Below are 24,567 nucleotides of genomic sequence, written 5' to 3'. Positions count from 1 at the left end.
TACTGGAAGAGAATGTCTGAAAGAAAGTTTATTTCAATGAGAGAAAGCTGACCCTGGGTCTAGATGGATGCTGCTGCTTAGTGGAAATGCAGCTGGGGACAGTTGAAGCCCTTGCTGGTGTACCACTCAGAAACTCCCAAGGCTCTGAAGGGGTACTCAAAGCCCAATTTGCCTATAATCTGGCACTCAAACAAAAAGTGTTGGGCTACCAGGAGCATCTTGAATGGTTTACATGCATTTTTTGCCCTGCTATTGAAAACTACTGTGCCCAGAATAATCTCACCAAGAAAGCATTGCTCATTCTAGACAATGTGTCATACCACCCAGTAAATTTGAGTGATCTTTCTGATAATGTAAGAATAGAAGATCTTCAAGACAGTATAGCTGACTCAGTCTAGCCCATGGGTCAAGGTGTAGCCTCAGCCTTCAAAGCTCATTACCTGAGAAGGACTTTAGAGTACACCCGAAGAGCAGCAGATGGCAAGGATACAGCTGTGATCAGAGTTTTGGAGAAATGACATAATGGATGCTGTAGATAATATTGTAGTATCTTGGGAGAAGATCAAGCTAGCAAAGATGAACAGTGTGGGGGAGATTTGACTAGAGTGTGTTCATTCCCAGAGTTTTTCTCAAACAGATACAATTGCACAACTTCAATAAAACATTGTGACCCTTGCCAAGAATGTAGTCCTCGGGCTGGGGATGTGGCTCAAGCGGTAGCGCACTCGCCTGGCATGCGTGTGGCCCGGGTTCGATCCTCAGCACCACATACAAACAAAGATGTTGTGTCCACTGATAACTAAAAAAATAAATAAATATTAAAATTCTCTCCCTCTCTCACTCTCTTAAAAAAAAAAAAAAGAAGAAGAATGTAGCCCTGGAAGAGATGGTAGAGACTGACATGAACCAGTTACTGTGATCCATGAAGAAGATCTTTCAAATGAGCAAGTGATGCAGCTGGAACTGGAGCAGGCAGCAGGACAGGAAATGGGTCCTCCCTACATCAGCTGACCACAGAATTGTCTGCAGCCTTTTCACATTTTGAAGCTGACTTGCAGGTCCTTACCAGTAACAGCTCTAATGATAAGTGAAAAGAATAATAATAAGTGTCAAGAATAATCAGTGGCACAATAAGCTTCTACCAGGAATTATTTGAGAACTAGCAGGTTATTTATCAAAATAGAAACCAAAAGCACAAATATACTTCAACGTTGAGATCCAGATAGACCTCTGTGCTTCCAGATGTTTAATATGCATAAACTTTCTGCTGGTATTTCCTTTTTTTTTTTCCCCTAGATGTGAACGGACACAGTATTTTTGTTTTTATGTGGTACTGAGGCTCGAACCCAAGACCTCACACATGCTAGGCAAATGCTCTACCACTGAGCTCCAACTCAGAAAGGTATTTCCTTTTTGACAATTGGAAGTATCAGATTTTGCCATTAAAACTGTATTTACATCTGTGAAAACATTTTTTTTATTTACATCAGGAAAAAAAGAAAACTTGCAAAAAGGAGACTAGCCTTTTCAGACATTAGAGCACAAGATCAAGGCCCCATAATTAAAGCAGTGTGAGAGTCAGGCTTGTGGATGGGAACAGAGAGTTCAGACATGGATGCAGATAGATTTTGCAAAAGATAGTTCAAGATAACTGGTTGACCGTTTGGAGGAACATAAAATTAGATCTATACCTCACAAAATATGCTCAAAACAGACCAGGAATCTGAAGAGAAATGTGAAACCATGCAAGTGTGCATGAGTGAATTTCTCTTCTTTTATAGAAACGGGGTCTAGCTGTTACCCAGCTGGTCCTGAACTTCTGGGCTCAAATGACCCTCCTGCCTCAGTCTGCTGAGCCTAGAACTTGAGGCACACACCACCACTCCCAGAAGTGGATGCCTTTTTACCCAGGTGTAGGGAAAATTTTTCAATGACTTGAAGCCCAGATTAAGTGAAACAAAATATTAATCAATTTTGGCCATATAAAAGTATAATCAAAATAAAACATTTCCATGGGAATGCAAACAAGGTCAAAAGGTATTGAGAAACTGAAAGAAAATATTTGCAAGATATTTCACAATAAATGGGCTAAATCCCTAACTTGCATAGAATTCTTAAAGTTTGAGAAGGAAAATACTTGGACAAAAGACAATTCATGGGGCTGGAGATATGGCTCAAGTAGTAGTGTGCTTGCCTGGTATGTGTGAGGTACTTAAGCACCACATAAAAAAAAGACAATTCATAAATTAGATTCCGAAATATGAAAAGAAGTTCAATCATACTTGTAATTAGAGAAATACAAATTAAAACTACACATTGTTTCTCATTACCTTCTTGCATATATCAGAAAGTGTGTGCCAGGCACGGGCATGGGCCCATTAGTCCCAACTATTCAGAAGGCTTGAATTCAAGACCACCCTTTGTGGCTTAGTAAGAAAAAAAGAGGGGGCTCAAGCGGTAGCGTGCTTGCCTGGCATGCGTGCGGCCCAGGGTTCGATCCTCAGCACCACATACAAACAAAGATGTTGTGTCCGCCGATAACTAAAAAAATAAATATTAAAATTCTCTCTCTCTTTAAAATATATATAATATATATATATATATATATATATATATATATAATATATATATGTAAATAAATAAAGAGGCACATGAGGATACAGAAAACAGGTTGAAAGGCTACCACTGGCCTAATCTGGGACATTATGATTTCAGTAAAGAACTCAATGAGTAAAGTAGAAACTCGAGGACATAAAAAGAGAAATAGAACTCTTCCAGATAATAGTCAACTTATAAATGTAGGTAGAATGACAATTAGTCAATCATCAATTGTTAGTGGACATCATTAGAATTGTTCTTCAAAATAATTCGTCTGGGGGCTGGGGATGTGGCTCAAGCGGTATCGAGCTCCCCTGCCATTCGTGCGGCCCGGGTTCGATCCTCAGCACCACATACAAACAAAGATGTTGTGTCTGCCGAGAACTGAAAAATAAATATTAAAAAAAAAATATTCTCTCTCTCCCCCCCTTTCTTTAAAAAAAAAAAATCGTCTGGGGGCTGGGGAATGTAGCTTTGTAGTAGAACACGTGCCTAGCACATGTGAGTTCCCTAGGTGTGATTACCAACAACCACCACCAAAAAAAAGTCTGATGCACCTTTCAAAAATGTCAGTGTTTGGTCAGATTAAAGGCTAAAGAGAGGGGCTGGGGATGTGGCTCAAGCGGTAGCGCGCTCGTCTGGCATGCGTGCGGCCCGGGTTCGATCCTCAGCACCACATACCAACAAAGATGTTGTGTCCGCCGAAAACTAAAAAATAAATATTAAAAAATTAAAAAAAAAAAAAAAAGGCTAAAGAGACTTGGCAACAGAATGTAGTCTGAGATTTGGGAGAAGGAAACGAGGTTGACTATAAAATAGAAAACTTGCAAAATCTGAATAAGATCTGCTATAAGTTTTATAGTACTGTGTCAGTATTAATTTCCTTTGATGGTTGCACTATGGCCATGAAAGGCAGTGTCTCTATGGAGTGGGTATACACACATATGCACAGAAAAGGAAGAGTATAGAAGCAAGCTGTTTGCAGCTTGATGTCCAATGTCTCAGAGCGGAATGTGTGAAGGAAGAGAATAGCATGTGGCGCCAGATGTTAACATTTAGAGAATCCAGGAGGTGGCAAATGGGGAGATTTTTACAACTTTCCTGTAAATTTCAATTTGCCAAAGTGAAAACATAAAAAGAAAAAAGCATATTCTGAAAGGGGGAAAATTGCACTCTCTATCTCATGTCCCAAGTGCAACTTTAGCTACTGAGTTGTTGGAGGCATAGTCAGCATCCCAGTCCACAATTGCCCTGGGAAGCCCTTCCTCTTACCCTTCTAAGGGTCTCCAATAGAAGGAAAGAAGTAGATGTGCTCTTGGGCTTCTCTGGGGCAGAGAGTTGCAGCATACTAGTCCATCTGGATGCAGTTACATATGGATGATGTATAAAGACACTTCCTAAAGCAGAGTCCTGGTGTCATCTGGATCATAGCCCCTTTGAGATCCTGTTCAAAACTGTAGATCCCATCTCTGCAGAAAAAAAAAAAAAATGCATACCTAGAGTTTTCAATCTAATTTGGAAGGGGATTTACAAATCTCATGAAGACCATCCATTAATAACCCCTATTCAAGGGCCTTGAGCTGCAGTGAGGGCCTTTCTAATGGGTTTGGCTTGTGAAGATGGATGATGTTCCTGAGAGCCAGAATGGGACTCTGGATGAACATGTCATGATTATATGATGGCCAGTCTACCACAGCTTGTTGTTGAGCCAGTCCTGAGGACTTCAGAGAAACATAGCTGCTATTTACAGAGCATTTTCTACATGGAAGGCGCAGTGCCAAATGCTTCCTGGAGATTTGAGTGGTCATCCCAGCTCATCAAAATGAAGGCTGAGATAAACTGTGCAAGTTCTCCACACACCACCAGAGAAGGCTCAGGTCTTGATCTGACACCATCTTAAGCACTTCTTCTTCTTCTTTTTTAATACCTTCATTTTATTTGTTTATTTTTATGTGGTGCTGAGGATCGAACCAGGGCCTCGCAAGTGCTAGGCAAGCCTTCTGCTGCTGAGCCACAACCCCAGCCCCATCTTAAGCAATTCTTCCAACTTCACCCGAAACCAGGTACATTTAAGCCTGCTGGAGGGGAAGGCCATGAGGTTTCCTACCCCTGATGTTGGCTTTTATGTCAAACAACTCTGCTTTATCCCAGATTCATCACACACACCAGAGTCTAGAGAACACATTTAATGAGACACAGATGGTGGCATTACTGTGACTGGGCCTTCCTCAGGCCATCCGTGTTCCACGCTATGGGTATCTTTGGGTGTAGTCTTCTAAAAGATGCTGGCCATGCAAATCAACTTCTGGCTGTGGTTCTTCCTATCATGCTGTGACTAGTAGAAGGTCCCACACATGATTCTAATTAAAGACGACTGTCATCCAGAAAGGTAGAGAAGAGGTGTTAGGGGACAAGGTATAGAGGTGAGTTTAAAAAAAGCACAGTAGTAGTGGGAAGAGTGGGGAATATCTAAAAAGGGGGAGCCAACTTTTGTCCAACAAATGCCAGCCTACAGATGTTTTCTAAGGACATAATACTTTGTAACTAGAATAACGTGATGTTGACTACACAGGAGATTCAGGAATGACCAATATCCACGTGACAGAAATGTGATGCAGTAGTGATAGACATGCAGATTTAGGGGTATAGGAAAAGGGCACTTAGCCTTTGCCGCCCCCCCATTCAATCCCAAAGAGAAAGGGGAAGCAGGATAGGGACCCACCACTGACCTGACCTCATGTCACACTCCTTAAAGAATTTCAACAGTGTCCCCTTGTCACTGTTCCACCCTGAGGTAGGTCAATACCACTTTCCCCATTTTCCAGATGGGGAAACTGAGGCAAAACACAGCAAGCGCCTTGCCTCAAGCCAACTGGTGGCACAGCCGGATAAGGAGGGTGCTGTTTCACCCCCCCCCACCACCCCCAGAATGAGCCAGCAAGCTGGGCTGTGTCCTGCTGGCTGAAGTGTCTCTTGGGCTTAGTCACAGGTGATGAATAGCCATCACCTGCCCTCTGCCCACCACCTGTGTATGTCCAAAGCCAAGCACAGTCTAGGGTGGGGAGGAAAGGGACAGACAAAAGCAACCCCAGCTGTCCAGGGACAGATGACCACGTCCTGACATCCCTCCTGCAACATCCCCATTCCTAGGACCTGTAAAGTGCAAACCCCAAGGCTGGGAGTGGCTTTCCCACGGAAAAGCCTTGGGTCCTATCCACCTTCCAGGTCTGGACATTCCCGCATGAGCTCTACACCTCCTGCTTCATTCTTCCTCCAGCAAATATTCCCATTTCTCAGGCCTCGGGCCCCAAACCAAAACTTTCTGGATGGTCATCTCTGAGCTCTCTGGAGCTCTTCAAGACTGGCAGCAAGACAAAGCTCCAGGGACAAATGTGATCCCAAGGAATGCCACACAGGCCTATTGTACCCAACTCCTTTACCTGACCTGGAACCTCCTCCAGGGACCCAGTTCCTGCTACACACCGGAGGCCAGGACACCCTTCTTGGGCCAGGCCCACCACCACTCATCTCAGAGCACAGGATAAGGGGGCTGGGCCAGAGCAAGAGCAGCAGCAAGCGCACCCACAAGGAGAAGCGCCACAGCAGGAAGCCTCCCTTTCCTGCTCAGGGAGGGCAGGGACCCAATGGACTGAGGCCCATGGATGACTTAGAAGAACCTCAGGTGGTGCCATGGACACAACCTTGACGAGCCCCAGCCAGGGATGATCAGAAGCTCCCAAAGAGGCAAGGGACCAGAAGGGTTGGTCTTCAGGTAGAATCTAAAGCCTCTGCCAGAGCAGGTGGAACAGGCCCAAGGCTGGGTGTATGCAGCTGGCATGCTCAGGTCTCACTGGCCACTCCTCTCAAGCCCTCTGGGGGTCTTTACCTGACCAGTTGCAGAGTGGCTTGGACAGGAGCAGGGAGGGGCATCTCTAGAACCCAGAAGCCTTGGCCCTAGGGGATTGGGGAATGCTGTGTCACTGGGGAAGTAAGAGGTCCTTCCCTATCCCCCTAGAAAGTCACACCCTGACCAAGGAATCCTATAGTGGGGGTGGAGGGTAGGGGCTACACTGTGACCCCTCAGAGCAGCACACCAAGTTAACAGCCAGGTGCAGATGCCCCAAGTCCAGCCAGCACCTGGAGATCATCAGTCCTGGTGGGTACTGCTCACCCACTTCTGGCCCAGCAGGAGTGAAGACATCCAAAGGATGCACCCAAAGGGTCTTCAGGGCAGAAACAGCACCCTGGCTTTGACAATGCCAGTGGGGTGGGTGCCAGATAGGCAGGTGGTGTGCCCAGTGTTCTAGGCATCCAAGTCTGGATCGGGCTCCTGGAAGAGTGACTGCTTCCTCAAGTTGAGCCGGGCACACTTGGGACATGTGGTTGAGTTGTCGTAGTAGCAGTCCCTGGGGGCAGAAAGACAGGCTGGACTCTGCATGTAAAATTATACCATGGGACTCTCACAGCCTCCTAAGTTAGCTTCCATTAACCCTCTACAAACACAGAAACAGGCTCACAGATGTTCAGTACCACAGGACAGGAGCAGGGTCTTCATCCAGGAGTCACTAACCTTGAGGCCCACGAATGTGCCTCTGCTAAGGTCCGCACATTACCCAACGCTGCAGGCTCCTAGTTAGTGGGGCTCAGCCAGGCAGTCACACCTAGGCTCCACACTTGTAGCAACTTGACTGTCTCCACCTGTTCATGCCACTCTGGTGCTTCTACCCATGGTTCTAAACTGTGTGTCAAGGCATGCCAGGGCACTGCAGAGAGTGTGTGGGGCTCTACAAGCACATTTACTTCTTTGAAGAGAACACAGCGATATCTGAAGTCTGTGAGGCACATGCAGACTACTAGCTCAAGGGAATTTTGTGACTCCCTAGCTGTGTAGAGCTGAGATGTCATCAGTTACTATGATAAACAGCAGATGCCCAGCAAAAATCAGTGTGGGCAGAACATGGGGAATAGTGTCCCACTTGACTTCAGGGCCCAGCATGTACACATGTATCATTAGTAGAAAATGATACTTATTGAATAACAAAATTCAAAATGCTTTTCTTCTAATTTATGTGTATTATTTTTCCAAACAGCCACTAAATAAATCTTCAGGACATAAATCCTTCTAACACTGTTTGGACATAGGTACTTAGTAATCAAAAGTGTTAGTTTGTTTGTTTGTTTGTTTGTTTGTTTGTTTAAGTAACTGAGGCACTAAGGGTTTCAGGAACTAAAGCTTGGGAACATTTGGCCTGTGCTGACTGAAAGAGTGAATGCCACTGGTGCAGAAGGGAGCAAGTGCAGGGCCATCTGGGCTGTAGCAGTCCCTTCCCAGCTCTGTGGCATTCATCCCTAATAGGATTTTTAATTTAGTCAGACACCAGGATCTAACTACGTATCTCAGAAGCGGCCAAGGCCCAGAGGTCTGTTTCCCTGTCTCTCGGGGACAGCAGTGAGGCTCACACAGACCAGCCACAGCTGAGGGCAGACAGAGCCACAGCTGAGTTCAGCAACCAGTTTGAAGTTGGGTCCAGGCCACACCCACCTGTGGAAGACGGCTGAGCAGTCGGCACACACAGATGTGTGGCTGTCGAATGGGAACAGCACATCGCCCTCTCTGCAGAGCTCACACACGAACCCCTTGGCCTGGCACCGCTGGTAGGAAGGGGAAACAGTGTGGGAATTGAAGGTGGGCAGGTAGGTGCCAGCTCGGGCCACGGATATGCTGGACCCAGCTGCTGCTTCTGCCAATCCCAGCTCTTGAGTCTGGAGGGCCAAAGAGCAGCTTCATGGTCCCTCTGGTCCAGACCCCAACCATGGAGGGCTATGGAGACCCACCTCACAGTCCAGCTTGATGTGCTTGGCGAAGAGTGTGTGGGTCTCAGTGAGCGAGCAGCCCAGGCGGCCCACGTGGACATCCAACAGGTCCTGGATGGAGTACATCTCATCGTTCTCCACAAAGTGCTGCCGGTCCTGGAGCTGCGAGCCAGAAGATGTTACCCCAAGCACAGAGCAAGGGCCCTCCCCTCCACCCAGGCCACTCCCATTGCCAGGGCTCAGGGTGCTGAGGAAGGGACCTGTGTGTGGGCTCAAGAACAGAATCCAGGAGCCTGGGGACGCCTGAGAGGGTCTCGGAGCCCAGGCCATGTTTCTGGGTCTATATGCCCCTATTCTCCTTGCCCCTCTGATGCCCCTTCAGCCACAGCGGTGGTCCCACTACTCCCCTCTTGCAGTCCTTCCCAATTCTGGCTGTCCCTCTTCCTGGTCCCAGTCCCCCTGCTTGGCACCTGCCCCACGCCCTGTCCCCTTCCCTGCTTTCTCTTGCCCACTGTGCCTGTCTCTGACATACGACTCCTCATTTTCCTTGAATTCCTGACTGATGGGCACTCTCCAAGGCTGCAAAGCTCTCCTGCTTGTCCTATTCACTGTTTTCAGAATCCAGACCAGAGTCATGAATGTTGGTTGAAGAATAAACAGGTGGTTTATTCTAAATATTTCTTTTGGTTGCAGTTGAACACAAGACCTTTGTTTTATTCATTTATGTTTATGTGGTGCTGAGGATGGGACTTAGAGCCTCACAAAGGCCAAGCAAGCCTTCTACCACTAAGCCACAGGCCCAGCCCCTAAACAGGTGAGTTTTTTGTTTTTGTTTTTGTTTTTTTAAATATTTATTTAGTTAGTTTTCGGCGGACACAACATCTTTGTTTGTATGTGGTGCTGAGGATCGAACCCCGGCCGCACACATGCTAGGTGAGCGCGCTACCGCTTGAGCCACATCCCCAGCCCCAAACAGGTGAATTTTAAAACTTGTGTTTGGGATGGGGTTGTGACTCAGCGGTAGAGCACTAGCCTAGCATGTGTGAGGCCCTGGGTTCGATCCTCAGCACCACATAAAATAAAATAAAGATATTGTGTTCATCTACAACTAAAAAATAAATGAAAAAATAAAATAAAACTTGTGTTCCTCTTGGGCTGGGGTTGTGGCTCACTGGTAGAGCGCTCACCTAGCATGTGTGAGGCACTGGGTTCAATCCTAAGTACCACATAAAAATGTATAAATAAAAATTAAAGATAAAAAAAAAAAAAGACAACTTGTGTTCCTCCTGTTGGAGGAATCTGGGCCAGGTTCACCTCCATGGAGACTCACATGAAGGTTGAAGGACATCTTACTCATCTGTTTCCAAAACTGAAATAATCAAAGAACACTTCTGTGGGTAGACTACCTGATGGCTTATTATCAACCTGGTGTTCCGGTACAGTTTGGGAGGCCCAGACTGCTACAAGCTAAACATACACAACTACCAAGTTATCTGAAAAGTTCCGAGTGTGAGGTGATTGCATCACCCTGGCTCTTTGGGGCCAGTCCCTCTGATAGTCTGACCTGCAGTAGCAGACGAGCTTCCATGGCCTCCTTGCAAGTGATGAAGTATGGCTTCATGAGCAGAATGTCCTGGCGCAGCTTCTGTGGACAAGGGAGCAGGTTAACTCCTCAGCTAGGGCAGAGGGGAGGCATATAGGACACAGTAGGCGCACATAGATCCAGAAAGATGGTCATGGCCCCTCGCCATGACCTCGTCAGCAAGGCAAAGGGACTGGCCCTGTGCTGGTTTTATGGGGTCATGTCCACTAGGTGGCCTCAGTTTACAGTCTGCGTGGCAACAAGATGAGCAGGGAATGGGGAGGTACCCTCAGTTTCCCCAGGATGGTCCCAGATCCGAGAGTTTCAGCCACACTCACGTCAGGATCGTGAGGTTCATTTACTATCGCCCACAGAATCCCCCACCACTCTGCTTATCCCAGCTCCCCAGGCATGCAATGCACCCATCAGGGCAATACTGGTCCACATCCAGCACTGAACTGAGATTCCAATGAGATCCCACATCTCTCATCAGCCCTGTGGCGTTGGCAACTCAACCTGCTCTGTTGGTCCTCTCCCATGTGACATGGGAACTAACCCTTTCCCCCACCTTGCCTGAGGCAATGTGGCACCTCCTACCTGGACAGAGCCTCAGTCTGCCCTCAGTCCCAGCTCTCCCTCGTGGCTGAAAGTGGCTACCAGCCCACATAGCGCAGAGCACGTGAACGTAGCTGGTCTGTACTAAGTATACAACACACACTGACATTCTCAGATGTGGCACACACAAAGGGTACAATAGATCAATAATTTTACATATTGATTGCACATTTAAATCACCTTTTGGATACACTGGGTTACATAAAATATATTAGTAAACATCTTCACCCTTTTCTTTTTACTTTTTTAAAAAGACTACTAGAAATTAAAAAATTGCCTCCGTGCCTGCATCAGATGGCTCCAGGACAGTTTCAGCACTGTCAATCTGCAGGGCAGCCAAGCGGGCCTGTTGAACCTCAGCAGTACCTGTCCTCTGCGCACACCTTTTGTGGCCCCCCACGGCTAGAAAACTGAATCCATCAGATACAGCATCCTGCCCGCCCCTAGCCTCACCCGGATCTCCACCAGCTCCTCCACGTAGTTGAAGAGCAGAGGGTTGATCTCCCGGAGTCGGAGCACTGGCCGGGACACCATTAGCGCCAGGTAGCGCATGCTGCAGCGAGACACCTGCGGGGTGGTGGAGTGACCACGCCAGCCCAGGGAGCCAAATCCCGCCCTCACGTGCCTGCTGGCCATGGGACACACCCACCGCTTGCCTGCCAGTTGGCTCTCCCTCCCCAGGCCCTCTTCCCTGTCCCCAACCCCCACCTTGCGGGGCTCAAAGTCCCAGTTGTGCACCACTCGTGCAGGGATGACGGCCAGGTCATTCCAGTGGCAGTGGCTGCAGTAGTACTGGCCTGTGTAGTCGCACTGACGGGCCTCGCTGGGCACGCCCCCTGTGGGGATCAGCCATTCAAGGTCACTGTGGCAGCCACGGCCTGCCTCACCAGCCCACAGCCCACAGAAAATAGAAAGCAGGGTCAGTGATCCCACCCTCCAGACCACACCTACAATCCCTAAGCCATGAGGCTGAGGGGCTTATGCCCTCAGTTTGATCACCATTTAAACAGGGCAGGAGGATCCCACTATAGGACCGCTCGTGGACCCCATGAATGAATGCTGGTAAGTCTCAAAACACCCACTCTGTGTGGCTGGCCTGTGGTTCTCCTGGTCCCTGCCTGGGTGGGCTTCCTGTGACAGAGGCCACAGAGCTGAGCTTTGGTCACAGCCATGTAGAGAAGTGGGCAAGTCAGGAAATAGCTAGAACCTCAGCTTGCTTTTAGTCAGAAATGCAATTGTCAGTCACTTCCCAAAGACGGGGAGCAGGGACTGACCCCCAGACCCTCACTTAACCCTTCCACCACCCATGCTGGGACAGCTCCCTCACCCTCTTCTCCCTGCCACCACTCACGCAAAGAGATGGGCACCCGGCACTCCGCGCAGCGGTAATCCTGGCTGTCCAGCCCTGTCTCAGGGCAGATGTTCAGCTCATACTCAGCCTGGTGGCTAACTTTGGAGCTCACGCAGGGCTTGGAGATGAGGCTCAAGCACTTGCTGTGGCAGCGGTAGTAACACCCTGGGTGGGAACAACCAGACCTCTTAGAAGTGGAGAGGAGGGTCCTGCAGCACAGGCTGACCTTCAGCAGGACCAGTCTGCATCCTGCACATTTCTGCTGCAGTGTCCAGATCAATCCAAGACCTTATTGTGGCATGGCCCCAGAAGTGCCTTAAAGGTCCTCACAGTTCCCTGAGCCTTATCTCTCAACTCGAGACACACATGTCCTGGGGCCAACCTGCCATTTCCACCCACCAAACCCAAGCTTTTCCAAATGGAATTCTCACTCTTCTGTTCCATCCCCAGTCCTGTTTCCCCTCTGGTTTTCAGCAGCTCCATCCATCCACAGCTGAGCCCAGACACCATGAGTTATGCCAACTCCCCTTGTCTTTTACACTGCACACCCAAACCCCCAGCTGGCATGGCCTCAGCCACCTGTCACTCCATCGTACCCATCAGAGTTTCGTACCCTCCCCCTTCTACTCACCTCTCCTTCAGGCTTTGCCCCCTGCTTCCGCCTGCTCAACTCAGCAGCCAGAGTCTAAAGCAGTCAAGCACCTATGGCTCTACAAACGAGCCAACTTCACCACACCTCCTCACACAGGACGCTCCGGTCGCTGTCTGCTGCTCCTCCTTGAAGACTTCAGCCATGGGACCCTTCATCACATGGCTTCCTCAGCCAGAACACCTCTCCCTAGGTACATCCCTGCCTTGCTCCCTGACCTCCAGGCATTTGCTTAAATGTCACATGGGCACCCTGAAGTGGTACCCACTCTACCCACCATACACCCTATTCCCTTTCCCTTCTTTCTTTACTACCATGTCACTTACTAGTCTGATATTTCAACCAAGGAAACCTTCTGCAGTGATGGAAATGTCCTCTCTATTCTGTCCAGTGTGGCGGCCACCAGCCTCAGGTGGCTATTGAGCACTCGCCGTGTAGACAGTACCACTGATGTACTCCTATTTGAATTTGATGGCCAGGTACAGTTAGTGAGCACTGGACTGGACAGCTTGGATCTGGATGCAAGCCAGTGAAGGCAGGGTCTTTGCCCCTAACTGTTCCTGGTATCTCCAGCACACAGTAGGTCTTGGTCCACTGTGTGCACTGCAGAGGATTCACCTGAACATGACCCACATCTGGAAGCAGAGCGTGGCACCTCTGTGCCCTGCTTATCCAGCAGGAGTGGGTCTCAGTCTCGGCCTACCTGTGCAGGTGTACCAAGTCTGAAGGAGTCCCCAGATGACGGTCTTGCACTTGTCACAGGCTTGCTTGACACTCTTGCTCTTCTCCTTGTAGAAGCGGTGCTCAAGAAGGACCCTAATGTTGGGCTCATCCTCATTGGGGTCCTACAGGCAAAGGGCCAGGAAAGGGTCACCAGTGAGTAGGTCTCAACTCCTTGCCTTTATTCTAGCCGCTCTACTTATTTCTTCCAGGCACTGCTTACAGGAGTGCGAGTTCCCATTAGCAATAGACAGACGGTCAGTCAGGGGCAGATCACAGACCACCCACTCCATTTCCAGGCATCCCTTTCAGCCACTTGCCACCTGGGTCTGCCCTGTGAGCAGGAATGATTTGCTCTCCCTTTGCTGGCTGGGTGCAGACCAAAATGACGTGGTGTGCAGCCCTTTTGGACTCCCCCAGGGAGTGGCAGAGCCATGAAAAGGACGACTTGGTCTTCAACACCACGACCTGTCACACAGGGCCTGGACTACCTGGGGGATTGTTCATGAGGAAAATCTCACACCAACTTCCTTTAAACCACTGAATTTTGGGATGTGTGTGTGGCCACAGCCTGACTGATTCCCCAGGGTCTCCTGATGTGGAGTCTTCATTAGGAAATCAGTGAGGCTGTGGCCACACACACATTGTGGGTCACTGCAGGGCACACATTGACAGCCAAGCCAAGGAACACAACTGGCCTGCAGTGGACATCTAGGGATTTGGGACTCTGGGACTCATTACCTCCTTCTGTTCTCCTGTCAGGAAACTCCTCCTCCTCATCCAGATACAAGGAGGTGGCTCAAAGAGGTATTGCCCCCACTCACTTGCTTCAGGGGGGCACATGACCAGAGCTGGCACACGGCTGTGCTTGTTTCAGGCATGGGCATGTGGCAGGACCAGCCCATCAGAGGTCAGGAGGGCCCAGGACTGACTTCTGCCTTCAGCACTAACAAAGGGGAGCTTCAGACTGGGAGTGGTCTCGGTGGTAGAGCACTTGCCTCACTGGCAGGAGGCCCTAGTTCCATCCCCAGAACCACCAAAAAGAAAACAAAAAGTAAAGGAAGCTCTCCTCTGCCGCAAAGCCAGGCTGCCGTTGCTGGCTCGTGCCTGCATCACCTGTCTGCGGACGACCGAGGAGGGGTCAAACGTGGAAAGCAGAACAAAAGAGGGCAGGATTCCTGAGGACCTGTTGGTTAACAAGACAGGACGTTCCTTCTCGTTTAAGCGACTTCAGGTCAGGTTTCTGTGCCTTGCCACCAAGAGGGGAAGCGCCTGCACATGGGATACGGGCCCATCTCTCACTCTGCATTTCTAGACGCCTCTATATCTCAGCCCCTCAGAGCCCAAAAAGACACACCAGGGAGGGAACTGGAGGCCACCCTGGTGCTCCTGTCCCCACTGCTACCGCCCTGGCTCTAGGCTCCCTCTGTGGCACAGGCGGCCAGCACCCACCTGCAGCTCCTGCAGCTTCAGCCGCAGGTGGATGAGCCTGACCACTGCGTCCTTCTGCTTCTCCGACTGCTCAGGCAGCTCCAGGATCACCTGCCTGCACTCCTCAATCGCCTGCTGTAGCTGCTGGACATCGGAGGCCAGGAACAGACCCTGCCGGGTTGGGGAGCATCAGATGGCCACTCCTCGGACTCTCCCTTGGAGGCCAGACTGGTCCTCATGGACAGTTAGGCACAGAGCAGACCTCAAGCCCTTCCCCCAGATAAGGACTTGTTCAAAGCCCAGGAGAATTAGCAGCACAGTCAGAATCCATCCTGCACGGCCTGCCCCCAACGGGGCTAGTCTACCCACAGACTTCTGAAGACCTAGTAATTCAGGATGCTTTCCAAAATCCAACTTCCAAGGGCTGGGATGGACGCTCAGTGTACAGGGCTTGCTTGACACGCTGGAAGCTGATGTGGTCCCCACTCCTCCACACACAAGCACACTAACTTCCTTTTTTTTTCCAGAAATTTGACTGGGGTTTGTTTTTTGTTTTGTTGACTCTACTGTTTCACTTACTATTTGTTTGTTTGTTTGTTTGTTTGTACTGTGGGTTGAATCCAGGGGCACTTAACCACTGACCTACATCCTCAGTGCTGGTTTGTTGTTGTTGGTGGTGGTGGTATTTTTTTTGAGACAGGGTCTCACTAAGTTGCTGAGAAAATTGGCCTTAAACTTGCAATTCTCCTGCCTCGGCCTCCCAAGTCACTGGGATTACAAGTATGCACCACTGTGGCTGACTTACTTCAAAAGAACTTACTTCAAAAGAACTTCCCCTTAGAGGAAAGCTGGGGAAATGATACTTGTTGTCATAAAGGAGAGGAAATGGCCACTTGGCTCAATTGCCAAGCCCAGACAAATGCCAGTAAAGGAGCCTGGAGGTGTCCTCCACCACCAGACTAGCTGGGATTTGCTAAGACCCAGACTCAGAACAGACCACAGGGAGGCAGCTCCTGGAGCTGAACAGGTTGGGCTGACACTCAGGAGCCTTCCTCATCTACCGGGATGCTGGGCTCTAAGAGACCCAGGCAAAGAAAGATGGCACCCTTCCCTTCTCCTTGGAAAGTCTGTGGCCAAAAGGAAGTATTCAAAATGCTATGATAAAGATAAAGACATGTATCTGCATGGGCAACGTTTTAAGGCCACATACAAAATGAAAAATGAATCAGCATTGGGTGACTTCTGGCTAAATCTTTTTAAGTTACATTCTGATTTTACTGTGTTTCTCTCAAATAAAAGTTGGAGCTAGTTTGCATAAAACTAAAGGCTTTCTAACTTTTAAAATAATTCCAGCTCTTCCACATTCACTTTTCATTCAAAGAAACGCTTTTGTAGAACTTCATGTAGAACAAGCAAGAGTGGCCCTTCAGTGCTGGGCGGCTGGGGAGGCAGGGAAGGCCTCCTGCTTTCCCTCATCCACCGTCACTCTACTGCATATCTGCAAGACCCCTGATGACCCCCAAGGGAACCAGTCCTCACACTTGCTCCCCAAGAGTCTGGACTAGGAGCCTAGAGGAGGGCGGAAGGCCCAGGTTCTCAAGCTGCAAACCCAGGCTTTCTCCATCTGCTCTCCAACAGGCTCCGATTCGAGCTCCAGGGGACTTGGCTGAGAAGGGGACTATCAACACCTGAAAATGGTGGTTCCCTGGGGAGGGAAGACTGCACACCTCATACCTCATGGTCCAGCCCCTCTCCCCTCCCAGACCCAAACCTCACCACAGGGCGGGAGAAGTGGTCCTCAGACAGGCCGAGATCCATCACGCGCCCGGAGCAGTGGAACTCAGGCTCCCCAGGGGGCAGCTCAGGCAGGGCCTCTGGAGGAAGAGAGGGTGGGCATGGAGGGTGGTAGGGAGGAAAGTCAGCCTGCTCTCTCTCAAGCTCCTCACCCCCAGGAAGGAAGCTGGGCCACTGGAGCTGGGAAGTGGGACGCAGGTAGACACAGGGAGGAGGCACTGGGGAGCTGGGCCTGCTCAGTTCTGCACGCCCATTTGGTTTAATTCAAAAAGATGAGGTGGAGGGGCTGGGACTGTGGCTCAGTGGTAGAGTGCTCGCCTAGAACGTGCAAGGGCCTGGGTTCGATCCTCAGCACCACATAAATGTAAAATAAAGACATTATGTCCACCTAAAACCGAAAAATAAATATTAAAAAAAAAAAGATGAGGTGGAATGGTATTCAATGGTGCTAAAAGAGGCCAACAAGATAGCTTTATAGAAACATCTCAGTTTCTACAGCAGATACCTCATGTATAACTACATGGACTCTGCACTGATTCTACACAGCCAAAAAAGCAACTGAATTTCTGAAAAAAAGGAAGTGTGTGTGTGTGTGTGTGTGGTGTAGCCACTGAACAGTTATAACACAGAGTCCACACTCTGGTGTGCACTCAGGCCACCTCGGCAGTTCCTGGATTCATACCCTCCTGACCCCTAGGTGAGCAGGGGCCTCTGCACAGGAAGCTCCACCTGCTAACTCGCCACCAGTCTTGGCTCTGAGTTCGTTCCACAAGTGTCCTCTGAGCCTGGACTATGTGCCAGGCCCTGGGATTCAGCAGTGGCACACCAGACACAAACCCCTGCCCTCAAAAGCTCCTGCTGGCAAGAAGGCAGAAGCAATCCGCAGAGCAGGCAGAAAGGACTGTGCCATGGGGAACCCACTCTGGGAGAAAGCCAGCCTGCTGGAGAGGGCAGTGGGGGGAAAGGTGGTGGGCTGGGAGAAGGGTCAGAGGGCCCACAGAGTCCCCCAGCACCTACCTTCAGAAGAAATGTCCAGGGCCTGCTCACTAGGTCCCTGCTCATGCTGCCTTGGCCCCAGCTCCTTGTTGAAGGGGTTGAGGTGGGCCTGCCGGAACCGGGCCAGCTTCTCATCATATTCCATAGCATTCCACCTGCGGACGCCAGGCAGGGCGAGATGAGGACCCAGGTCCCAGCCTCACCATGGAGCATTCCCACTCCCGAAAACCCCTGCCTCTTTCAGGAAGCATCCCCACACTACAGCCTCCATCCTCAGACTCTCCCTCAGCCACCTCCAGACCCCCTCCAGGCCCCTTGGCAGGCTCCCCTGGGGAAGTCCACAGTGACAGGCCCTTCTGATGTCTGTCATGTATATGACTTATCCAAGGGTGCCCAGCCAGATGCTCTGGAACCCAGGTCTTCCCTCCCAGCTCAGGGTTTTTTTTACCCCAGACACTATAGGGCTCCAGCGCTGGGGTCCCCCATACGTCTAAACTGGCCTCACTCGGCCAAGTCCTCCATGCCCTTGCTGTTGGCCCACTTCCCTGAGACATGTCTCCTGCAACTGGGATCCTCCATCCCAACCTAAGCGCTCCTTTCCCACCACAACTCCTGGAACTGCAGCCAGTGCCGGGCCCACCCTGCTTTGCTGTCTGTTGTGTGACTGGCAGGGCCCACCTTCCCCCGGCTCCAGGAAGGCCTCCAGGTTCTAGACTATGCTGGCACCTCTCAGGTCTGGGTTCCAGTCCTGCTGAGAGCCACACGACCTGGGACATCCCCCAGCTCTGTGCCTGGTCCTCCAAGGTAACAAGAAGGAAGTGCCTAGTCAAGGATCAGTAACTGTTCTTTCCCGTCACAGGACTCAACAAACTAAGGACACACCGGGCTAAGGACTCAAGGCAGGAAGGAAGGGCTTTGGCTGGGCAGGAACACAGGCAGCCAAATACGGCTCCCACTTAATTAGCTGGGTCACACTCCTCAACCTCTCTGCCCCTGTTCCCTCCACAGTCTCCCTCTGCCTCCATTCCATCATCCACAAGTCAGCCACTTTCCAGGTGAAATTGGTTCACAGAAGTTGAGCACAAAATAAGCTCTTGGTAAGATTTACTATTATAGGCAGGGTACAGTGGCGCACACAGCTTAGAAGGCTGAGACAAGAGGATCACAAGTTCAAGGCCAGCCTCAGCTACTTAGCAAGGCCTTAAGCAACTTAGTGGGATCCTGTCTCAAAGTAGGGCTGGGGATGTGGCTCAGTGGTAAAGCAACCCTGGTTTAAATCCATTGTATAAAGAAAGAAAAAAACAAAAACAGAAAAGATTTACTATCATAGGAAGTCAAAAGATAATTTTTCAAAGCTGTGTAGTAAGTCCATGGGTACTGGTTATGCTTCTTCCATACCTGTTACAGTCTCAAATACGAAGACAATCCTGTGACTTCTCCTCTGCTCCCTCACCCAAAAGAAATGGAAGAGAACTGAGTCCAGAGGGAAAGGCCCTGCCCTGGGTCACAGTGTCACCTCACTGGCAGCTAAACAGCCCCACCCCAGCCCCATGCTGTCCTTACACTGGAGTCAGGAGCTCCACACCACCTGTGGATCCTGTCCTGCTTGTTAGGCCTCTGATGGGGAGTATGGGTTGGGCAGCCAGAGTTCTAGTCTGGCAGGAGCCAGCACCTGTTGACAGGCAGCTCCTGGGTCAAAACGGGAAGGTACAGAAGAGGATGAAGGTGCTGTGGCTCAAGCCTGGCCTCTCACTATCACCTGGTGACTATGGGTGGCTCACACTGGGCACCAGAGTCGGAGGCAGCCATCTGATACCCACCTCCCAAGCGCCCAGAGAACAGCAGGAGAGATTATGCACTCCCAGTGTTCACTGACGCCTTCATCTTGAGTAGGGAGTCTTGGTTTTTGGCTTGTCACATGATTTCCCAGTCTCTCCTGCAGCTAGACATGGTAATGTGACTATGTTCTGACCAATAGGAAATGAACAAAAAGATCACACAAGACTTCTGGGAATTGTTCTTAAAGGGAGGGCTGCCCCTCTGCAGTCCTTCCTTCCTCCCTTTTGCTGTCTGGGGTGAAGATGTACTGAGTAGAGCTGGAGCAACTACCTTGGGCAGGGACATAGAAGCCACAATGCGATGGCCAAATGACAAGATTGCAGGAGACGCCATCTGAGCCCTGAGCACTCACTGCGAAGTTCCTTCAAGTGAGACAGACACAAACTTCCGTTCACACCACTGTTATTGGGGATAGAGTTCTGTCTTTTGCAGCTCAAACAAAACCTGATTCTTCACCCTAGTTGCCTCTTGGTGTTAAGATGAGCAAGCCCAATTTAAACCCCAGCTCCGCCAGTTCCCCACTACATGACTTGGGTAAAAGCCTACACATTTCTCTACTTCCAACTTCTCATCTCTCAAATGAAGATATGATAGTACCATATGGGGCTATCGTAAATATTGGTTAATACAAAGTTCTGAAAGTGCTGGCCAGCACATAGTATGCCCATGATAAGTACCAGATACAACTTGTTATTATCATTGTTACCATTATTGTTGAGAATGACAACTCTGATTTAAATTCTGGCTTTCCTAGTGATGAGCTACAGGACCACATTGCCTATAGTCAGGGAGAACATGCCTCCTTAAGTGGATGAGAGGTTAAATATTCATATAGACATTAAAGTCAGCAGCCCAAAGTTGCTGCTGAGAAAACTATCACGTTATCACATGATAATGAGCCCAATAGAAAGGAATTGGAGTAGAGGGCTTGGAAGCCACCCCCAGGAGCTCTCCCTGCAAACCTTAGCCTGAGACTCAATATCTTTACACTTCCCAGCAACTGTCTTGGGGCTGCAATCTCCAGAGGAAACAGCATCTTTTATTCAACTCCTGAGTGGCATTGTCACCCCCCAGGCCCGGCACAGAGGCAGTGCATGGATGAAGCAGTGGTGTCATTTGACCTCTCAGTGCTAGTTTCTCTCCTGACTGGTCAGGGAATCAAGTTTCCCTGTCTGCTGAGGGCAGATAGATGATGTCCCAGCACATGGCTGCAAGAGTACGGCTGCTGACTTTAGTAGAGAGCCAGCAAACCATTCCCTTCAAAGTCACCCCACAGAGCTCTGCACCCATTATTCTGGCTTGAACTTAGAAAGGAACAGGCAAGAAAGGGGAGAGAGAGAGAGAGGAAAGAACCCCACTCTCTATCCTCTGCCCTCTAGAGATCTCCCCTCTTGTAGTGGAGGTGACTGCCAACATAGCGATTAAAGAAACCTCAGAGTGTAGCCAGAGGAGCCCCAGGGGCAGAGGGACACTGAGCTGAAGCTGAGGATATCTTCAGGATACATGCATCAGACCCCCCCATGTCCTGCCCACCTGGCTACCATTCCAGCTGTCATCTGGAGGTCCTGAGAGTTCACCCTGGAGGGGGACAAAGTGCACTTCATCTGTACCTTAAACAAGGCCTGCCAGGACCCAGGTGTGCCCGGGGACAGGGTTACCATTCCTTTAAGGACTGTCCACCAATGAAGCTGGCTGCAGAGACAAACCTCCCCCAACCCGTATCTCCACCTTCACCCACCACCCGAAGGCACCCTGGGGATGCTCAGGTCCTTGTGGGGCTCAGTCTGCCCCACGCCCACCCATTTCATAGAGGGGAAACCGGAGGCTCAGAGCAACCCAGCATCGCTGAGGAAGGCACAGTGATGCGGGTCTTTGGGCCTCCAGGGTCCCATCCTGACGGTGACAGTTAACTGGGTGGAAAGGTCCCTCCGTCTAGGTCCTAAACTCTGCCAGATGGAAGTGCCTGGCGCTCCCGGGAGAGGACCAGAGGGTGGGCAGCTGGGGCCGCGAGTCGAACCCTGCCTCGGGCGCGCGGGGGCCTCCCGCCGGCTCTGCGCTCCGGCGTCCGCGTCCGAAGCCGGGCTTCAGGAGGTCCTGCCGGGCGGGCCGTGCGCGCCCGAGGCCCAGCGCTCCCGCTCCCCGCCCGCTGGCCGGGCCCGCCGCCCGGAGGCCGCTCTGCGCTCACCAGAACTCCGCCGCCGCCGCCGCTACATTGTAACCCGTCGCGCCTCGGCCGCTACATGGTGTCCGGCCCCGCCGCGCGCTGCTGCCGCCTGCGGCCCGGAGGCTCATGACACCAGGTCCCCGGGGCGCGCCCTGCCCGGCGCCCGGCGGCCCCCACGTCCCGCCCCGGGAAGTGGGCTACTCGTCAGCTCACCGTGGTAAGTCCGGAGGCTGCAAAAGTCCTGGTAAAAACCGAGCCACATCCCTTTAAAAAAGAAAAGTGGGACTGGGGATGTGGCTCAAGCGGTAACGCGCTCCCGTGGCCTGCGCGGGGCGCTGGGTTCGATCCTGAGCACCACATAAAATGAAGATGTTGTGCCCACCCAAAACTGAAAAATAAACATTAAATAATATTCTCTCTCTCTCTCCCTCTCTCTCTCTCTCTCTCTCAAAAAAAAAAGAAAGAAAGAAAGAAAAGACAAGAAAAGAGAAAAAAGAAGAGTGTGTGTGAGGGGCAAGCCTGTAGTCCCAGTCACTCCGGAATGACTCCAGAGGAGCAGGAGTTGGAGCCTGGGCAATACTGCAAGACCCGGCCTGGGGCGGGGACCCCTCTCGGATGAGGAAAAGCGAGAACGGCCTTACAGGCAGCAGACGTTGTGCTGGACCTCGTCGGTCTTCTCCGTGGAGAGCAGGTAGCTTCACTCATCTACCCCAGTTCCCTCGCAAGTCCACCCTCCACCCAGGGAGGCTGGGGTTGTTCAGTGCAGCAGCAGTGGGAGCAGCCTCTGCCGCGGAGGCTGGAGTTACTACTGCTTTCCGGTAGTTTGTAGACAGAAGCAGGGTTGCTCCAGCTCACAGTCCTGCCCCCCAGCTCAGGGATGAGCTTTATCCCTGCCGGGAGGAACTGAGACCGAGGAGGGCAGCTGTGGGGCATGGTGCCCCTGGTTCTGGTCTCTGTGGAAAGACTCTGGAAATGGCCACTTTGCTCAAAGAGGGCACCATGATGATAGAGCCTATAACTGGGGGCTCGCAAGTGGGAACTCCAGACCACCTCTTTTAACCCTATCCAAGCCTGGAGGTGGGTGGTCTACAGGTGGGGTGGCCCATCAACTTCACAAAGATCACATCACCAATAAGGAGTGAAGCAAGATTGCAACCCCGCTCTGGGTGACTTGGTGCCTGGTGCTCATCCTCTCCAGACCTGTTCATACTGGAGGGGAATTCACTGAGCTGGGATTCTCAGGCTGCTGGTCTGATGGTCTGATTGTCCCTCCCTGGCCCCTGTCCTGAAGACTCTTTTCCACCTGGCCCTTCTCCCTGCTTCTCTCCTGCCTGCCCTTGTGGTCTTCTGGCAAGCCCAGGACTGGGCCACAACCAAGGAGAATGAACAGAGAGGCCTTCAGGGGGCACCTTTTCCTGCTCAGCCACCCCACCAGCTGCTCCTTCAGGTCTCCTGCTTCTGGACCCTGTAGTGCTCTGACTGTGCCCTGGACCCTTTTACCCCTCTGTCCTTGCTCACTCCTTTTCTGGATGCCTTCAGGCAGGTGACTCTGAGAAACAACTCTGTCAATGGCTCCCCAGTGCTGCCTCACTCACTCCTCATGACTCGGAGGCTGACATCCGGCGCTCTTCTTGACATCACCCCTGGGATGTCTGATCAGCCATTCACACTCAACATGTCCAAGTGGGCACTCAGCCTCTTCAAAGCTGTACCACCCTGAATGGCAGCTGCACCTGTCCCCAACCCCTTTCCTCCCAAGTCCACTCTCAGCTCAGCAGCCACAGCCATCCTGGGAGAAAGAAGCCTGTTGCAGACTCCACCTCAGGGCTCCCTCGCCAGTCTCTCTCCTTGGTTCCCAACAGGCCAGGCCGCACCCTCAGCCCTTGCTCCCCAGTCTCCTCCACGGCTTCCTCCTGCACTGGTTGTGGTGATCCTTCCCTCACGCTCAGCTTGAGCACTGTCTGGTGCCCCCCATCTTGTATGTTTTCACTTATTGTCTGTCTTCCCACTACCACCAGAAGCTAGGAGCTGCAGGTGAGCTATCTGTTGTCTTCCTTCACTGGTCCTGGGCCCTGGACACAGACCACTAGTTTCATGGACTGAAGAAGGGTTGAATGCCCAGGCAAGGCCAGGGCTGAGAGGAAGACCGTGCGCTTAGCACATGTCAGTACCAACTGTCGACCTGAGCCTGCACTTGTGCAAGTAGTGAGTCCTGGTCCAGCTCCAAGGAGAGCCAGATAACCCCATACTTGACTCACAATTTAAGGTCCGCCTCTCTCTAACTGGTATATGTCATGACCATATCTCCACTCATTCAACAATGCATTTATTACTGGGCTGGGGATGTGGCTCAAGCGGTAGCACGCTCGCCTGGCATGCGTGCGGCCCGGGTTCGATCCTCAGCACCACATACAAACAAAGATGTTGTGTCTGCCGAGAACTAAAATAAATAAATAAATATTTTTTTAAAAAACAATGCATTTATTGAGCACCAACTGTGTACCATGTTCTGACTGAGCACCAAAATATGGTGCTGAGAAGACAGACAAGATCCCAGCACCCAGGAGGGCAGACAGACACTAAGCAAAGAAGCAAACTAATCAGGGATGTGTTGAGACTCATTCATGTTGTGCAGGGAGCAGTTGTTGACTCTTTTTATTGCTATTGATAAACATCTGGGCTGTTGCCACTGTTTGATATTACAAATAAAACTGCTAGAACATTTGTGTGCAAGTCTTTGTGTGGACATACGCCTTTATTTCTCCTAGGCAAAATACTCAGCAGCAGAATAGGTAGATCATACGGAGTGTGATCAATTTTCTAAAAAACTTAAAACCCTCTCATGGTGGTCATGCCATTGCACATTCTTACTGGCATCTGGTCACCCTCAGTGTCTTTAACATCACTGTGGTCATTGTCTCTGCTGGAAGAGTCTGGTAAAGTGGCATGGCTGATTGATTTCAGTACTTTGGACTGAATTCAGGGTCACTCTACCACTGAGCTAAACCCCCAAC

At 50.7% G+C, this 24,567-nt stretch overlaps 1 protein-coding gene and 1 long non-coding RNA gene across 11 annotated transcripts; one reads left to right on the top strand and one right to left on the bottom strand.

Moving 5' to 3' along the window:
* Positions 1-1,453: 1,453 nt before the first annotated feature.
* On the bottom strand, positions 1,454-21,672 carry Def8 (differentially expressed in FDCP 8 homolog). Of its 10 annotated transcripts, XR_006849815.2 has the most exons (14): positions 21,575-21,590; positions 20,923-20,967; positions 17,572-17,705; positions 16,537-16,634; positions 14,782-14,931; positions 13,313-13,454; positions 11,961-12,125; positions 11,318-11,445; positions 11,063-11,176; positions 9,977-10,057; positions 8,434-8,574; positions 8,141-8,250; positions 6,770-7,004; positions 1,454-4,067 (listed from the first exon to the last, which is right to left on the bottom strand). XR_006849815.2 is itself a non-coding variant. In XM_058575966.1 (13 exons), exons 2-13 carry the CDS (start codon positions 20,943-20,945, stop codon positions 6,902-6,904), a joined length of 1,383 nt encoding a protein of 460 aa, XP_058431949.1. In that variant the 5' UTR covers positions 20,946-20,967; positions 21,575-21,591; the 3' UTR covers positions 4,770-6,901. The 10 variants fall into 10 exon arrangements, 9 of the variants coding, with proteins under 9 accessions (XP_058431949.1, XP_058431950.1, XP_058431948.1 ...); XM_058575966.1 differs by lacking the exon at positions 1,454-4,067 and having other exon boundaries at positions 4,770-7,004; positions 8,434-8,568; positions 21,575-21,591; XM_058575967.1 differs by lacking the exon at positions 1,454-4,067 and having other exon boundaries at positions 4,770-7,004; positions 8,434-8,568; positions 9,977-10,054; positions 21,575-21,591.
* A 3-nt stretch (positions 21,673-21,675) lies between these two features.
* On the top strand, positions 21,676-24,286 carry LOC124086490 (uncharacterized). The gene is made up of 3 exons (XR_006849816.2): positions 21,676-21,770; positions 22,026-22,244; positions 23,093-24,286. It is a non-coding gene; the product is annotated as an uncharacterized LOC124086490 (long non-coding RNA).
* Positions 24,287-24,567: the final 281 nt, after the last annotated feature.

Source organism: Marmota monax, unplaced genomic scaffold (assembly GCF_021218885.2).
Source record: "Marmota monax isolate L192 unplaced genomic scaffold, Marmota_monax_Labrador192_F-V1.1 WCK01_AAM20220418_F8-fsc00024, whole genome shotgun sequence".
In the NCBI taxonomy this organism is placed as follows: Eukaryota; Metazoa; Chordata; class Mammalia; order Rodentia; family Sciuridae; genus Marmota; species Marmota monax.
The sequence above is the reverse complement of the archived record's forward strand: the minus strand, read 5'-3'. Positions and strand labels throughout refer to the sequence as shown.

Coding starts and splice junctions, on each gene's coding strand:
- Def8 (XM_058575965.1), bottom strand. CDS start 20,945: ATGACAGCTGGAATGGTAGCCAG. Junction 10,058..11,062: donor AGGAGCTGGTGGAGATCCGG/GTGAGGCTAGGG, acceptor CCTTGTCCACAG/AAGCTGCGCCAGGACATTCT. Junction 8,251..8,433: donor ACATCAAGCTGGACTGTGAG/GTGGGTCTCCAT, acceptor CCTTCCTACCAG/CGGTGCCAGGCCAAGGGGTT.